General features: G+C 38.4%; 1 protein-coding gene and 1 non-coding gene across 3 annotated transcripts in view; one reads left to right on the top strand and one right to left on the bottom strand.

The window, feature by feature from the left end:
- The window catches only part of Zdhhc15 (zinc finger DHHC-type palmitoyltransferase 15), a 105,133-nt gene that overhangs the window by 21,444 nt on the left and 65,055 nt on the right, over window positions 1-18,634 (bottom strand). For both annotated transcript variants that reach the window (XM_042668688.1, XM_042668687.1), the window contains 3 exons: window positions 17,457-17,589; window positions 15,412-15,538; window positions 12,446-12,549 (listed from right to left, as the gene is read on the bottom strand). In XM_042668688.1, coding sequence (XP_042524622.1) covers window positions 12,446-12,549; window positions 15,412-15,538; window positions 17,457-17,589 — 364 coding nt within the window. The remainder of the gene's footprint in view (window positions 1-12,445; window positions 12,550-15,411; window positions 15,539-17,456; window positions 17,590-18,634) is intronic.
- Window positions 1,875-1,990, top strand: LOC122098268. Its single transcript, XR_006145706.1, has one exon. It is a non-coding gene; the product is annotated as a U5 spliceosomal RNA (small nuclear RNA).

Here is an 18,634-nt window from a genome sequence, read left to right on the forward strand (position 1 = left end):
ATGACCGACAAAAAAGTCACATAGACTTTCCTGCTGGGCTTGGTTTTGAACCATGATTCTCAGACCTCAGCCTCCTGCATAGCTAGGATGTGAGCTACCAGTACCCAACAAGCCTACACAAAGAGGAGGCAACAATGCTTGATAAGAAATGTACTCGTTATCTTGCCCATGTAATTGTAACTCCTCTGTACGGTATTCTCACATTAAAAAATAAATAATTTTTTTAAAAAAGCCTCATGAGATGACTACTAGGCTCAAGTGACTTGCTTCTTGGAGGCCTCAGCAAAACCATACTTAAAATAGCAACCTCATGGGAGAAGGGTTAAGGAAGATGTTGTCTGTCCAATCATTGTTGCACAGTTCAATTCAAACTTCCCTGACTACAACTTATTTGAAGTAGCTTATTTGAGACAATGTAAAAACAAACCTCTTATGCCTCCTTGGTAAGGTATTCAGAGTAAAGTTTCTTCACAAGTGGGTTGTATTCCTATGTATACTAACTTATTTCTCAGTAAGAACATCTCTAGAGCCAGTTGATATCAATATTCAATTACAGATGTTGATGAAAGAAATACTTCTAGGTGCTATTAATCAGCTGGTAGAATAAGAAACCCTGGCCTCCTCTGCTCCCACAAAGAGCAATAATTTAAAACTTAACCAAGAATGAAAATAACTCAGGAAGAGCTTAGAAGTCCACTTAAAAAGCTGTTAGCATATAGCAGAGGAAACAATCCAAGAATAATCACACAAAAAGATATAGGAGCCGGGTGCCAGTGGCTCATGCTTGTAATCCTAGTTACTCAGAAGGTTGACATATGAGAATTGTGGTTCAAATCTAGTCTAGGCAGGAAAGTCTATGAGATTCATCTTCAGTTAACCACCAAAAAGCTGGAAATGAGCTGTGGCTCAAGTGGTAGGGCACTAGCCTTGAGAAGAAAAGCTCAAGGGTAGCATCCAGGCTCTGAGTTCAAGCCCCAGGACCAGCATAAGAAATGTACTTATTACCTTACTTATGTGCCTATAGCCCTTCTGTTAGTCACCTTTACAATAAAGTACATTAAAAAAAAAAAAAGGTATAGGGAAGGCAGTTTCATTTTGTCTGCATCAATCCATCTCATAAACTAGTATGCTCAGTAAAGAAAAAGAATCAATTTAACCAAGGAGATGAAAGGTATGTATGCTAAAAGCTATAAAGCAATGTTGTAAAAAAAAAATTGAAGAAGGCCAGGTGCTGGAGACTCACACCTGTAATCCTAGTCACTCAGGAGGCTGAGATTGGAAAATCACAGTTTGGAGCCAGCCTGGGCAGAAAAATCCACCAGAATCTTACCTCCAATTAATCACCAAAAAGCAGGAAATAGACATGTAGTTCAAGTGGTAGAGTATACTAGTCTTGACTGGAAAAACTCAGAGACAGCACCTAGTCCCCGAGTTCAAGTCTTAGGATTGGTGTGTGTGTGTGTGTGTGTGTGTGTGTGTGTGTGTGTGTGTGTGTGTGTGTGTGTGTGTGTGTGTGTGTGTGTGTGTGTGTGTGTGTGTGTGCGCGCGCGCGCGCACACGCGTGCACAGAGGACTAAACAGAATTTTTTTCAAAGTAGACAGATATAGTAATCACCAACAAATTAGTAAAAAAGTGCTCTAAACCCAAATCAACAAGGAAACGCACATGAAAACCATAGGAGAGATCATTTTACATCACAGGATGGCTATTACTGGAAAGTCAAAAGATGGGGCTCAGGTTGTAGCTTAGTGGTAGAGTACTTGCTGTGCATGTTTGAGGAGTTGGGTTTAACCCCCATACATGCAGGCAGGTATGCTTGTATGCATGTGTGCGTGCACACACACATATGCAAAAGGTCAAAAGATAACAAGTAATACTCTGGTTTCTCTTCAGATCGTATAAATCTTTCGCCTTTTACTAAAGATTTCCGTGGAGAGGAACAACTCTGAGTCTTAAACCCATTTTTTGAGGCCTTGCGCTTGCAAGGCTAAAAAAGAAAAAAAAGAAAAAAAAAGATAACAAGTATTGGTGAGAATGCAGAGACAAAGGAACCCTCATACCTCGCCGATGGGAATACCAGTTGCTACAATCACTGGAGGAAACAGTACAGAGGTTCTCTAAAATAAGACATGGTAGGTTATACAGGTGCATGTTCATTGCAGCATTATTTGCAAAAGTCAAGATACGGCAACAACCAAAGTGTCTGTGTATGGATATGTGTATAAAGAATTTGTGAGTGGGGGGAAGGTAGTTGGGGGGGGAGTGGAGAAAACAAGGGAGGGGTGAACAATATTAGACAAGAATTGTACTCATTTCCTTACTTATGTAACTATAACTCCTCTGTATATCAGCTTTACAATTAAAAAAGGAATTTGTGAAGTACACATACACACACACAATGGGAGTTGTTCAACTTTAAAAAAGAAAGGAAATTCTGCCATTTTCAACAAAATGGATGAAACTGGAGGACATTATTTCAAGTAAAATAAGCCAAATACCAAACAAAAATTATATGATCTCTAAAACAAGGGTCAAATACACAGAAATAGAATGGAACAGTAGTTACCCTAGGCAGGCAGAGGTTTGGGGAGGAATGGGAAGATCTAAAGGGCAGCACCAGGACTATAGATAACTATATACTATATAATACCATTTTCCTACACTTGATCTTAGCCAAAAGGATGAGAAGCGATATAATACCATTTTCCTAAGTGAGAAGATTTTAGATGTTTTTATTATTAAAAGAAGCCTGTGAGATGATGTCTATGTCAAACAGCTTGCCTGCAATAATCTTTTCATTATGTATGTGTATATAAAAAACCCATGTGTTGAAGGCTTGGCCTCTAGCATGGCATTACTGGCAGTTGGAGAAACTTTAAGAGATGGAGTCTAATAGGAGGTCCTGAGATGGGGGGGAGGGGGCGGGGATACTCTTGAGGGTGCATTGTAGGATCCTAGTCTCACAACTCAAAAGTGGAAAAAGTCCCTGCTGTGCTGCTGGAGTCTTTGCAATGTCTTTGTTAAGTTCACTGTTCAAGGAATTTGACTATGGTTACCATCTCTGGATTGCTACATCTCAAACTTGCAAGATCAAAAGAGTTCAGTAACTAATTTAAAAATTTATTATTGGAAAATGGCTTAGGCTTTGTTACCTACTGAAGAATAAAAGGACATAGAATATTCAGAAAGGCACCAGAGCCATAAAATAAAAATATTGAGAAATCAGTCTTTAAGAAAATATTGAGAGGCTGAGGGTTTCTGTATGGTTTTACATAGAGATAGGTATTGACTCATAGACGTTTGCATTTAAATATTTCCCTGACACTCATGCCCATTTTTATTACTCATGGCACAATAGACAGAGCTATAGAGGTTACTCATCCAGTTTGTAAGAAATAGATGCCAATTTTGAATATATTAGTATAAAGACATTATTTTGTAGAATGGGAACTTCTTTGTACAACTACTTAAAGGTAATAAAAAATGTTTTAAAAATCATGAAAAAATAGAACAAAGGAAAAAAGACATATTGTAACCTCTAATTTTAATATATAAACTACAGGAAAATTTGTAATGGGCAAAGCAGTAATAGAACACACATTTATTTCTGAATCACTTCCTCAAAATAAGCTAAAGTATATACTTAGAACTCAAAAAATTAAATGCCCTAACAACAAATCCTCAAAGAAATAATCGCCCAATTAATAAGTGGGCTAAAGACTTAAAGAGAGAAATCTCTGAAGAGGAAGTAAGAATGGCCAATAGACACATGAAGAAATGCTCAGCTTCTCTGGCCATAAAAGAAATGCAAATCAAAACAATATTGAGATTCCACCTCACCCCAATTAGAATGGCTATAATAACAACATATGCTGGAGGGGATGTGGCCAAAAGGGAACCCTCCTACATTGATGGTGGAATTGTAAACTTGTTCAACCACTTTGGAAAGCAGTATGGAAGTTCCTCAAAAGGCTCCACATAGAGCTCCCCTATGACCCAGCAATCCCACTTCTGGGCATTTACCCAAACGATCACAAACAAGGCCATACTAAAGCCACCAGCACAACTATGTTTGTTGCAGTGTTATTCACCATAGCTATGATATGGAACCAACCCAGATGTCCCTCAGTAGATGAATGGATCAAGAAAATGTGAAATATATATGTGTGTGTTTTTATATATATATATGTATACATATATTTTATATGTATACATATATATATGAATTCCTTGCCTCCATCAGAAAGAATGACACAGCCCCGTTTGTTAGGAAACGGAAAGACTTGGAAAAAATTATATTAAGTGAAGTAAGCCAGAACCAAAGAAACATAAGTCCCATGGTTTTCCTTATTTGCAATAACTAGTATATGTCTAGGATAATCTTACTGTACAAGCAGAAAAGGTCAAAAGCTTAGCTGATGCTAGGCGAAATGAACCCCAAGGCAGGGACACAAGAAGTTTTTTTTGTTGCTGTTGTTTTTAATGTACTATGTGATTTTTTTGTTTCTTTGGTACCTTCTTCCCCTATGGTATAACCCCTGTTGTCACTGTGTTTGATTCTGGTGCCCTGCATCTTGTATATACATTTTTCTAATTTGGGGAGGAGAAGAGAAATAACAAAGTACTGAAACAAGGATACAGATTGACCCATGGTAACAATGAGGCATACAAGACATTTTGTTGAAAATGAACTTTACAACTTGGGGCAGGGGAGGGAGAAGTTGGGGAGGTGGGGAGGGAAGGGATAGTAGGGGAAAAACAAAGGAGGAGGTAACAATGTTCTATAGGAAATGTACTTATTACCTTACTCATGTAACTGTAACCACTCTGTACAGTATCTTTACAATAATAATAAAAAATAAAAAATAAGCTAAAGTATAACAAGTCTGTCAAAAGTCTCTAAAAAGATGCTTGTAGAAAATTATATGCATATGTATACTTTATTTGCATATTTTCTATGCGCTTGTATGATAATTAGTTTCTTTTAAAATTGATACCATAGAAGCCTGTTTAAATCTCTTCATTTAATAAAGATGTTTCTTTACTTAGTTCTTTCCTCTTTAAAATAGAGATTTTATAGGTTAAAGACTATATATATATATACATATATATATATATATAGAGAGAGAGAGAGAGAGAGAGAGAGAGAGCTGGGAAGATGGCTCAGTGGTAGAGTGCTTGCCTTACATGCATGAGGCCCTGGGTTCGATTCCTCAGCACCACATAAACAGAAAAGGCGCTGTGGCTCAAGTAGTAGACTGCTAGCCTTGAGCTGAAGAGCGGAGCGACAGTTTCCAGGCCCAGAGTTCAAGCCCCACAACCAACAAAAACAAAAAACAAAAAATAACACAATTATATATATATATATATATAGTCTAAAAAAGAAAAAAATGCATTGTTTGTATATAATCAGTTCTGCCCAGAAAATGGGAACAGCTGAGAATATGGTTTAGCGGAAAGCACCACCTTCTTTTCTTTCCTTTCTCCTCTTTCTTTCTTACTTTTCCTTCCTTCTTCTTTCCTTCTTTCTTTCTTTCTTTCTTTCTTTCCTTCCTTCCTTTCTTTTTTTATTGTACTATTTTTTTTATTGCGAAAATACCTTACAAAGGGGTTACAATTACATGGGCAAGGTAATGAGTACATTTCTTATCAAGCATTCTTGCCTCCTCCTTTGTTTCCCTTTCCCATCCCTTCCCATCTCCCTTCCCTACCCCTCTCCCGGCCAAAGTTGTAAGAAATCATTTTATATAAAAAGATGAAAAGAACTTAGAACACATACAAAAGTAAATCTCCAGCACAAGTCACTTCTCTAGGTCCCAAACAGGGAAGGAAAAGTCATAAATCCAGTAAGGGAAAATGCATACATTGTTGCTCCCTTTGAATTGCATTTATTTGTGTAAACATCTGATGATGTGTCAAACATGTCCAGCAATGCAGGACAATGTGTTGAGCTGAAGAAAATAGAATTACTGAAATAGCAAGAAGGGCAGTTTACCTGTCTTGGCTTATCAAAGTTGAATGTGATGACAAATTCCCACAGTGCCTCAAGTGAAGAGGAATATTCTGAAGCACTGTTATCTGGGAGTTACTTTCTTCTTTCTATGGAAAGACTGCCTGCACTTACTAACTCACTTGATTGATTGACTGATTGATTGATCTGCAGTACTAGAGCTCAAACCCAGGGCTCTATCTGTGTGTTATGCAAGTCCTCTACTATTGAGTTGCAATCCAGGCTTCCTCTTCTTTCTCCTTCCTCTTCTTCCAGCCCTTTATTTTACTGGTTTGGTTGATAAAGAGTCTTGCTTTTTTGCCTCAGCCCATACCCGGACAGTAGATCTTCGTATGCTACCCTTCTCACTGTAACCAGGATGACAGACATGCATCTTCTTGTCAAACTTTCTTCCATTGAGCTGAGTCTTGCAACCTTTATTGCCTGGGATACCTGGAACTATGATCTTCCTGATCCCAGCCTCCCACCTGGCTGGGATAAACAGTTCACACAACCATGCCTGTCTATTGGTTGAAAACTTGTCTTAAGAGTTTTTGCTTGAGCTGATCTTGAACAGCAACCTTTCTGATTTCAGTCTCCTGAGTAGCTAGCATTACAGGTGTGAACCATCATGTTTGTCTCCTTAGGCCTTCTTGATTTAAAGTTTTCTTTTACCTATAGCAAAATTGATTGAACCAATGAATCCCAGTTTAAATTTTATCTCGAAATCTAAATAACAGCAGCTTTCAAGCCCTAGATTCATCTTAGCCTCTAGCTACATCATGTGAGAAAATCTACCTAAAAACTCAGCTTCTCCACTCTTTAAAATGAGGGCACTGGATTATAATCCTTGCTCTGCTCAACTGCTTGGACTTTCATTGGCTTCTTGCACTTGAAGATGGGCATTTAGGTCTTCTAAGTTTCTGGCAGACCTAGCATTTGTGAAAAACAAGATTCTCTAACTGGTATTTGAAGCCATATGACTAGGCTTTGAAAGTGGAATAAGAAAAGTATCATTTTCAGCTGGAGGTAGTGGCTGAAGTCTGTACTCCTAGCTACTTGAAAGGCAGAGATTGGGGATCATGGTTCCAGACCAGGTCAGGCAAAAGTAAGTACACGAGACTCCATGTCACCAACAACTGGGTGTGGTAGCATGCATCTATTAATCTCAGATACTGGGGAAGCACAATGGCTGGGTACAATGTTACCACCTGTCATCTCCATTGAAACAGGGAAGTACAAGTAGAGGCTAGCCCAGGCTTAAAGCTAGACTCTATCTTAAACATAACCAACCCCAAAAGGTGTTGGAAGTGTGACTCAAGTGGCAGAGTATCTGCCTAGAAAGCATGAGGGCCTGAGTTCAAACCCTAGTAGTACTAAAACTGTAACCCTTTCTAATAAAGTTGTTAGATATTAGAATAGGTTGAATGAATTTAAAAAATATCGATGTAAGATGAGTAGTCTTGATAAAGCTAAAAGAGGATTATAGTTTATAAATATTTGGCTTAATTAACAGATGTATGCTTCAGATATCAAGATGGCACCAAACCTCAGTGCTGTGATTTGTTGAGAGAGATATAACATTATATTGAAAATTTAAGGATTTGGAATTGGGGTACCTTCATTTGAATTCAAGCATTGCCTCTTTCTTGCTATATAATCTTGGATAAATTACTTAACATATCCTAATCTCAATTTCTTCAGTTATAAAATGGGAAATGGTATTAATAATAATTCCTACCTAACATGACAGTCAAAGGGTGGAAAAAAGTAAAAAAAATAGTTCTCTATAATATATAAATTTATTCACAGAAATTGTGGGACGTAGGGTGAACCAACGCAACAGCAATACTCAGTAAACACTATGTTGGAAATGAACTTTACAACTTGGGGAAGAGGGAAATGAGGGGGAAGGAAAGCAGGAGAAAATGAGGGAGGGGGTAACACTGTTTGAAAAGAAACATACTCATTACCTTACTTGTGTAACTGTAACACCTCTGCACATCACCATTACAATTTATATACATTTTTAAAATGAAGACTCCTTTTGAAAATGTAAACTGATCATGATGTGGTACTATATCTATACTTGCTAACATAAAACCTAGCTAGGAATAGTTCGTCTTCCACTATGGAAAATTATTTCAAACTAGGTTAAGCTTCCATATATTTCTAATTTCTATTAACGTTTAGGCTTCTTTTTTTGTACTAGTATTGGAGCTTGAGCTCAAGACCCAGGCACCCTCCCTTAGCTTTTTGGCAAAAGGCTGGTACTCTACTACTTGAACCATAGTTTCATTTCTGACTTTTTGGTAGTTAATCAAAGATAAGTGTCTCTCAAACTTCTCCACTTGAGCTAGTTTGAACTGTGATCATCAGGTCTCAGCCGCCTGAGTAGCTAGGATTTTAGGCATGAGCCACTGGCACCCTGTCATCTAGGTTTCTTAGTGTCAAAATAAGAGTTCTTAGCACTCATGACAGTTGGAAGTAAAAGTCTGTCCAGGAAGACTCAGTTTATAACGAGGGTAGGTCAAACTATATTCAATTTTCAGGTAATCAGCAGGATTATAAGGATTATAAGGTCTTCCTTGTGTTGGAAATTTTTTAGATTGAGTAAGAACCATTTTCTTCATAATTATGAACTTGCAGTGTTTTGTCTTCCTTCTCCAGGTAGAGAACATGGGCCTGGATAATCTAACTGACTGAACATTTAGAAAGATTTGTTTCACATGTCTGCTACCCACCTCAATGCTTCTTCATGTCCTTATTCAGCCACATTTACCCCAGGTACCTTTTTATTTGCTGGCCTGGGGCTTGAACTCAGGATCTGGGCACTGTCCCTGAGCCTCTCTGTTCAAGTGCTCTACCACTTGAGCCACAATGCTATTTCTGGCTTTTTCTGAGTAGCTAATTGAAGATAAGACTCTCACAGACTTTCCTGCCTGCGCTGACTTTGAACTGTGATCCTTAGATATCACCCTCCAGAGTAGCTAGGATTACAGGTGGAAGCTACTGGAGCCAGGCTCCAGGTACCTTTTGTAAATATCACATGACTCTACTCAACATTGCTGCAGATTAGTTATGGCTTGACTTGGAACAGTAACTAAAAACTGCTCTGCTGGCTGGTTTTAGTAACATAAAAATTAGTCAGGGACTGGGAATGTGGCTTAGTGGTAGAGTGCTTGCCTAGCATTCATGAAGCCCTGAGTTCAATTCCTCAGTACCACATAAACAAACAAACAAACAAAAAAAAAGCCAGAAGTAGTGCTGTGGCTCATGTGGTGGAATGCTAGCCTAGAGCAAAAACAAGCTCAGGGACAGTGACCAAGCACTGAGTTAAGCCACAGGACAGGCCAAAAAAAAGTCAGACCCGACATGTAAGCATAGAAACAGGGGTGGGTAAACTTCGATAAGGGAGCTAAAAAAAATAGAATGGAAGAAAGACAGCTTCTTCAATAAATGGTGCTGGCAAAATTGGTTAAACACCTGTAGAAAACTAAAGCTAGATCCTTATATATCACCCTGCACCAGAATCAACTCCAAATGAATCAAAGACCTCAAAGTCAAAGCAGACACCCTGAAAACATGACAGGAAGGAATAGGAGAAACTCTAGGGCTCCTTGGCACAGGACAAAATTTTCTTAATAAAGACCTAGAAATACAACAAATCAAAGAAAAGTGGGACAAATGGGATTTCATGAAACTGCAGAGCTTCTGCATGGCAAAGGACCTAGCTAGCAAGATCAATAGAAAGCCCATGGATTGGGGGAAGATCGTCACTACCCATACAACAGACAGGGTCTCATATCTAAAATATTCTTAGAACTCAAAAAATTAAATGCCCCAACAACAAATCCTCAAAGAAACAACTGCCCAATAAATAAGTGGGCTAAAACCTTAAAGAGAAACTTCTCTGAAGAGGAAATAAGAATGGCCAATAGACACATGAAGAAATGCTCAATTTCTCTGGCCATAAAAGAAATGCAAATCAAAACTACATTGAGATTCCACCTCACCCCAGTTAGAATGGCTATAATCAAGAAATCTAATAACAATAGATGCTGGAGGGGATGTGGCCAAAAGGGAACCCTACTGCATTGTTGGTGGAATTGTAAACTTATTCAACCACTTTGGAAAGAGTATGGAAGTTCCTCAAAAGACTCCACATAGAGCTCCCCTATGACCCAACAATCTCACTTTTGGGCATTTACCCAAATGATCACAAACAAGGCTATCCTAAAGCTACCAGCACAAATATATATATGAAATCTATGCCTCCATCAGAAAGAATGACATCGCTCCATTTGTTGGGAAATAGAAAGACTTGGAAAAAGTTATGCTAAGTGAAGTGAGTCAGGCCCAAAGAAATATAGGTCCCATGGTTTCCCTTATTTGCAAGAACTAGTATATGTCTAAGACAAGCATAAAAGGTCAAAAACTATGTACATATGTCCATATAAGATGATGTTAAGGGGCTGGGAAATTGGCTTAATGGTAGAGTGCTTGCCTTGCATGCACAAGGCCCTGGGTTTGATTCCTCAGTACCATATAAGCAGAAAAAAGCCGGAAGTGGCACTATGGCTCAAGTGGTAGGGTGCTAGCTTTGAGCTGAAGAGCTGAGGAACAGCGCCCAGGCCCAGAATTCAGCCCCCACGACCGACCAAAAAAAATTAAATTAAATTTTTAAAAAAGATGACGATGGGGCTGGGGAGGTGGCTCAGTGGTAAAGCGCTTGCCTTGCATGCCTGAGGCCCTGGGTTCGATTCCTCAGCACCACATAAGCGAAAAAGAAAAAAGCCGGAAGTGGTGCTGTGGCTCAAATGGTAGAGTGCTAGCCTTGAGCTGAAAAGCTGAGGGACAGCGCCCAGGCCCAGAGTTCAGGCCCCACAACCGGACCCCCCCCCCCCAAAAAAAAAGATGATGTTAAGCAAAATGAACCTCAAGATCGGGACACAAGTGGTTTTTTCTTTCTTGCTATTGTTTTTTTTAACGTATTTATAATGTACTATGTGAGGTTTTTTTGTTGTTGTTGTTTCTTTGGTATGTTTTTCTCCCATGTTATAACCCCTGTTTTCACTGTAATTGATTCCAGTGCCTTCAATCTTCTATATACATTTTTCTAATTTGAGGAGGGGAAGGGAAATAACAAAATGTTGAAATAAGGATACAGGTTGACCCATTGTAACAATGAGATATACAAGACAATATGTTGAAAATGAACTTTACAACTTCGTTGGGGGTGGGGGGAAGGGGGGTGGGAACAGGTAGAGTTGGGGAGGTAGGGAGGGAAGGGATGGAAAGGGGAAAATAAAGGGGAAGGTAATAATGCTGGATAGGAAATGTACTCATTACCTTACTCATGTAACTGTAACTCCTCTGTACAGTATTTTTACAATAAAACACATATAAAAATAAGAAACAGTACGGTATTAATGAAAGACTACGGTATTAATGGGGATATATGGCATTACCACCTAACTTTTGACTCTCCACAGGAAGTCTCAAGACAAACCAATGGTCTGGTTGGAGAAACTTGGAAATGCAAATTTCTGCTTCCTGATTTTTCCTTTGCTCCTACTACGTTTATGTGTAGGCTTGCCACTGCATACTTGTTACTTCTCAGCACATTTAAACTATTCTTTTTTATTTTTATTTTGTGGTAGTACTGGGATTTGAATTCAGGGCTTCATATTCTTGCTTGCTTTTTTGTTCAAGGCTACTACATAAGCCAGAGCCTAACTTCTGGCTTCTTGGTGGTTAATTGGAAATAAAGAGCCTCACAGACTTTCCTGCCTGAGATGGCTTTGAAGCACAATCCTCAGATCTCAGCCTCCTGAGTAGGTAGGCTTGTGGACATGAGCCACTGGTGCCCAGTCCTAACGTATTCTGAAAGGTAATACACATAAGGATTTAAAGAAAACTTAACCATGGACTGGGAATGTGGCTTAATGGCAGAATGTTTGCCAAGCATGCATGAAGCCCTTGATTCCAGATAAGCAGAAAAAGCAGGAAGTAGTACTGTGGCTCAAGTGGTAGAGTGGTAGCCTTGAGCAAAAGAAGCTCAGAGACAGTGCCCAGGCCCTAAGTTCAAGCCCCAAGACTGGCAAAAGAAAAGGAAAAAAAAGTTAACCCATAGGAATGAATGATTGAACTACATCTGGTGAGATTGGTTACAGATAAGCCCATGTTTATATTTTCTGATTTATCTGACTAGTAATAAATCATGATATCACAAAACTTGTAAGACACCTCGCAAGCTGTCAATAATGCTACCTTAGCTACTGGCATTTGCTAAACAAATCCAGCCAGACGTTCCCTCCTCCATAAATAAAAGCATTTACAAAGCTAGCATGCTTATAAAATCTGTGCACATGATCTACTCACATTACATTAGTTATATTAACATGGATCTGGTCTGCTGAACAGAGAAAAGACTTTCTTCTGAGCCTACTTACCTCGATTGTCATCTTCATTGTCTTCCCAGGGTTCTTCATTTGCTAGCAGTGGGTTCTGAGATTCATTCATAGACCTCATAGGGAAGGAGTGTCCATCACCAGGGCTGGTGGGAAAGGAGAGCAAGGAGATTTTTTCAGCTGATATTGACTTTGTTTTTAAACAAGGTCTCACTACATAGCCCAGGTTGGCCTCAAACTCACAATCCTCCTGTACAGGTATGTGCTACAATGAGTGTTTGACATAGACCTTTAAAAATGGGATATAGTTATGGATTTGGGGCTTTTTGTTTTGGCTGTTCTTATTAGCTAAACCATGGTAAAATAAGCTCTTACATTAGCATCATCTAGTTGCTGTATTGCTCACAATTTCCACATCTCTATCAGTATTAATTATTCCCACTACTAAGAAAGTCTTTAACTTGCTTTCCACAATGCACAGTGTAGACATATATGCACACACAAAGGCTTCATATATACCATTTAATTATGATGATCTCATTTTACATCCCACTATTGTATTGCTTTGATCTTAAATTTCCAAGGAGGATGAGTAGACACAGAATTATTTAACACAGAGGAGAAAGGCTGTTGTAATTAATGCTTTAGTGTCCTGCTATTTATTTGGCTTGTATAGTAGAAAAGTTATTAAGAATGGTGGGAAAGAGACAGAGCCAGGCGTCTCTAGAGTACATATCTGGGGTACAACTATCCACATGTGGGTCTATTTTGTGGCTACTTATGGTAAGCTAGGGTCACCTCCTTGGTTAATTTCTGGCCATCAAGGGACTGTACACATTAAAAGCATTGTTATGGCCCTGGCTAGGCAGGGTTAGAATTCAAACACTTGAGTGTGTATCTGAATGGATTCCAAATTTAAATCTTACTGACTTTTGGATTATTCATTTGATATTATCTGTGCCTTTTCTCCTGTTCATGAATATGGTTAATTAAAAGTTTATAGATTTTATTTACAGTACACTTCAGAGAATGTAAGTATACTGATTATAAAGTGAATAGGCTTTGATTTTTCCTTTTGTTTTCTATGCCAGCAAACATTCATTTTAAACCTCCCTTTGATGTGGTGATGGTGTTTGAGTATTTGTATATACTTGTGTGGGAATCGGGTGTGGCTAATTACTGACAACAGTTATTAATCAACATTACTCTATGACATATTTTTGTCTTGTGATTTATACCTGGTGACTTGACTATATCACATGTTGAACAAATAAGCCTATAAATTACTAAGCAAAGGAAGTATTAGGGCAATAAGTGAAGGGGAGGAGAGAAATTTCTGTAATTGCCACCTGATCCCAGCATAGTTTCCTCAAAAAAATGAATGCAAATGCCTTGTCTGAGAAGCACGTTTAAGGGGGATACAAAAGCCTTGTGAATGAGCTCTGCTCCAGAACAAGTTCAGTTGCTGGTGGCTAAGCCAGCTTACAAAAACACTCAGAGGACACAAGAACAACTCTACTTGTTTCTCAGTCACTGGTTTCCTTACAGTCTTGTTGCCATCTGAAAAATACTGACAATCTTGAAACCAATCTGCTTATTCTTTCCTTCTGATTGAACATTTTCCTTCATCAAAAATATTAATATGTCAGCCTGAATATGAAAATGGAGAAAAGAACAACATGTTTTCCAAACGATTGCTCTAATGATTCTGTATTTTTAGTACATTTCTCCTCTGAGGTTTTTCTTTTATATTTCATGTTACATGCCATTTGGTATTTTATATCTTTTTTTTTTGTCCCTGTAACTGGGGTTTGAACTCAGGGCCTATGCACTGTCTCTTAGTTGGTTTTGCTCGAAGCTAGTACTCTACCACTTGAGCTACAGCCCCACTTCCAGCTTTTTTGGTAGCTAATTTTGGAGATAAGAGTCTCAGGGGACTTTCCTGCCCCAGATGGCTTCAAACTGTGATCCTCAATCTCAGCCTTCTGAGTAGCTAGGATTACACGTGTAAGCCACTGGTGCCTAGCATGGGGATTTTACATTTTTCACTTAAAATATAGTACACATTTTCTCTTATTCCAACATACTCTTTATAACCATTTCTTGAGACTGTATAATGGTTTATCTAGTGGATATATATATATATATATATATACACACAAATCAATATGTTAATAAGTATATAACAAGTAAATAAATATTCACAAGTTATTAGATATTTAGGTTATTTTAAAATTATTGCTTATAAATAATCATGTGATCAGCATTTAAAAAACTTGCTTCATTAGTATTATTGCTATTGATATTTTTGAAAAAGACTATGTAGGGCTGGGAAGGTGGCTTAGTGGTAGAGCACTTACCTTGCATGCATGAGGCCCTGGGTTCGATTCCTCAGCACCACAGAAGCAAAAAAGAAAAAAGCCGGAAGTGGCGCTGTGGCTCAAGTGGTAGAGTGCTAGCCTTGAGCTGAAGAGCTGAGGGACAGTGCCCAGGCCCAGAGTTCAGGCCCCATGACTGGACCCCCCCCCAAAAAAAAAAGAAAAAAAGAAAAGAAAAAGACTATGTAGCCTAAGCTACTCTGAAACTTGTTAAGTAGCTCAGGCTGGCCTCAAACTCATGACCAACCTGCCTTAGCCTCGAGTGCTGGAACTAAAGGTTGTGTGCCACTATGCATACTCTGTGATGAACATTTTTGTGCAGTTTGACTCTATCTTTAGGGCAAATTGGCAGAAATGTAATCATTGAGACATCAGGCATGTAGATTATGAAGAACATATATAAAACGTTTACCTTGCCTTAAATAAAGTATGGTAATATCTGTCTAATCATACCCATGCCTCATGATCTGTTGTTACAAACCTAGAAATGAAAAACTTAGGGTCTAGAGTATTATACAGTAATATATACTGTATATTGTAATGTAGACTGCATGCAATAATAAAAACTTGAATATGTTGCTTTAAGGCATGGTCTAGAATCAGCCTCTTATAGTGGTAATAATTACCTACCTGGACCCAATAGGTATTAACCATAATTTCTTATTATCTCCAAAAACCTGCTGGATATTCTTGATAAAGCCAAGGTTGAATCCATTTTTCTCTGGGCCACTTGTAAACACTGGAGTGCAGAAGGCCTCTAGAACAGGGTAGTGGAATTGAAGGAAAGAGGAAGAAAAATATTAAAAAATTCTTTATAGTTTTGATTTTATATTTCTCTGTGAATATGACTTGGTTCTATATATTTTTGCTGTGTTTGCAGAGTCCTGTTATTCTTAGTTATTGTGGAAAAAATCACCCTACTCACTTAATAAACACTAAGCTTGTTATCTTGTTATATAATATAAAGAACTGGTACTTGGAATTTTAAACCGGCGGGGGAAACACATGATGGTAGAAATAATTAAGCAGCCATAGGGGTAGAATGTATTCATGCTGCTGGATTTAAGGAATGAAGGAACAGATTTAACAGCACTTTATTTGAATCAAAGTGGTGACAACAGCCAAATGGTCCCCATCTGTAGAGCTGGGACCAAAGTAATGACACATAAAGAGATGGTAATGACATTGATTTGGTTTTGAAGCATTGCAGAAATGAAGATGTTCCCACTGAAGTCCGAAATGTAAGAAACCAAGCTTTTCTCCAGATAAAATGTCAATGGGTGGAATATAATCACCTCAAACACTATAAGGAAGTGGACCATATTAGTGCATATTATTTTTAGACACACATTTATCTCATTAAGCAAACACTTCCACTGTTGAGCTCTGGCTGAATCTGTCCATTCCCATTGGTCCTTTGTTTTCAGACCCTGTTATCATGAAGCTTTTAGTACTTGTCTACTTTGTAGCTGATCTCTTAGCCAAATGTCCTCATTTACCATCCTAACAGCTAAGTGCTACATTTATATTTGATTTTGAAAATGGGTACACATACTTACTTTGCTATTAGTATTATTAACCAGTAAATTTCCCCAATGCAATGGCTTTTGCACTAAACTTTCCCCAAATCTCTCCTACTTACACATTCAAATTTGAACCCTTTTTCCTCCTTCCTGTGCATAGATCATGTAAAGATTTGTTTGACCATAGATGAAAAACATTACTGTACTAGAATCCTTAATAATATAGTTTTCCATAGAATAATAGGCCTATGCTGGGTGCCAGTGGTTCACACCTATAATCCTAGCTACTCAGGAGGCTTAGATCTAAGGATTGTGGTTCCAAGAAAAATCCCCAGGAGACATCTCCAACTAACCAATCAAAAAACCAGAAGTGGAACTGTCCCTGAGCTCTTTTGCTCAAGGCTAGTGTTCTACCACTTTGAGCCACAGCTCCACTTCCAGTTTTCAATATTTTGGTCCTGACATAGCTCCTTCATTACTGTAGATAGTGAACGATTGGATTCTTTTTCAAAGATTTTTCATTCAGGTTATTAGCTTGGATACTTTCTCAGGACAGTTAGAACATGCTTGATTAATTAGATTCTTTCTTTTTCTGATCTTCATCCCTTTCTTCTGATGTTCCCTCCTCTAGTGATTCTTTCATTTCTACTATTTCTGATGCTGGAGTTTGAACTCAGGGCCTCACACCTGCTAGGCAACTGCTCTATAGTGATAGAGTCACACTTCCTAGCAAAAGTGATTATTTAGTGATTGATAGTGAGGTCTGAACTCTGATCCTTGTGCTTGCTGAACAGCTGCTCTCACGACTGAGATATGCACCAGCCTTTCATTTCTTTACAGTAACAGCTTTGGAAATTTCCATAGTTGTGAATGTGAATAGCTATTACCCAATATGCGCTATAAAGAGCTGTGAAAATCTTTGGTTTTGTACAAGAAATTTCATTCAAGAATGCTGTCTTTAGTCAGTAAATCTCATGTATTATGGTTCTCCAGTTTTGTAAGTATATATTCATTTTTCTCAGTTTGGAGGCAAAGGGATGTCACTATAGTGAAAATGCCTCATTGTAAGCTTTTCTCATCCTTTGGAACAGTCTATAGGTCACTCTGATACACATAAATATGTTTTTTCCTAGTCATAATATTCAGTCTTACCTAAGGTAGTTTTGTTTCTGCTGACAAGCCAACAATGGTAACCAAAGAGAATCACAAGGCTGACAAAAAACATGCAGGCCACAAAGAGGAGAAAAAGGACATGGAACTTAGAGCGAAGGCTGGGCAATTCCCCCTAGAAAAGAAAGAACAAAATGAAAAATTAAGTGAGAAAGTTTATCTGGTTTTTTTTTTTTTTTTGTTATTGTTGCTGTTTACAGAGGGTGACAGCCCTTTATTTAAATAAAAAAAACAAAAACAGACAAACCCTCCTCAGGAGATAACCAAGCTAAATCACTCAAAGCAATAATCTGGAGACAGCCTTGAGGAATACTGGTAGACGAATACTATTACTATGTTTCTAAAGTAATTCATAGCCACTGTGAGGAGATCCATGACCCAGTGTGGGAGGTGTGTATTACTATTTTTGTATAAGATAAAGATTAATCTACTGACGTAGCTATTGTTTAAGTTAATATTGAGAGGACCAAAATAATATAATGATCTGAATTCTTTCTTCCAAAAGAACTAGAACTTTGCCAGAGCTGAATCATAATGGGCAATAAGACGTTGGGAGAGTTTGTAAGATCATTGGGTTTAGGGTCAAGCTTATGTTCAAATTCCCAAATTAAAATGTATAAGCTAGGTTGTCAGGGGTAAGTCACTTAGCTACTCTGAGCCTCTCAATAATTTAATCTTTGAAAAGGATTCTTACTAGGCCGGGTGCCGGTGGCTCACGCCTGTAATCCTAGCTACTAAGGAGACTGAGATCTGAGAATCCCGGTTCAAAGCCAGCCCGGGCAGGAAAAGTCTGTGAGACTCTTATCTCCAATAAACCACTAGAATACCAGAAGTGGCGCTGTGGCTCAAGCGGTAGAGCGCTCACCTTGAGCTGAAGAGCTGAGGGACAGCGCCCAAGCCCAGAGTTCAAGCCCTACGACCCACAAAAAAAAGAAAAAGAAAAAATGAAAAGGATTCTTGCTTTGCCCACTTCACAGGGTAGTGGTGAGATTGGATGAAATAATGAATCTGAAAGTACCATACAACACTGTATTATACACTAGGGGTTATGTTCTCAGAAGCACAGCTTACCTCTTCCATACATAGCTTTTTAAATACACGGCAGTGTTTACTTGTTATTTTAAGGAGAAACTCCATTTACATGGAGAAAGCCATCCCTA

This window comes from Dipodomys spectabilis, unplaced genomic scaffold, assembly GCF_019054845.1.
Source record: "Dipodomys spectabilis isolate Male_0828 unplaced genomic scaffold, ASM1905484v1 ptg000468l, whole genome shotgun sequence".
NCBI lineage: Eukaryota > Metazoa > Chordata > Mammalia > Rodentia > Heteromyidae > Dipodomys > Dipodomys spectabilis.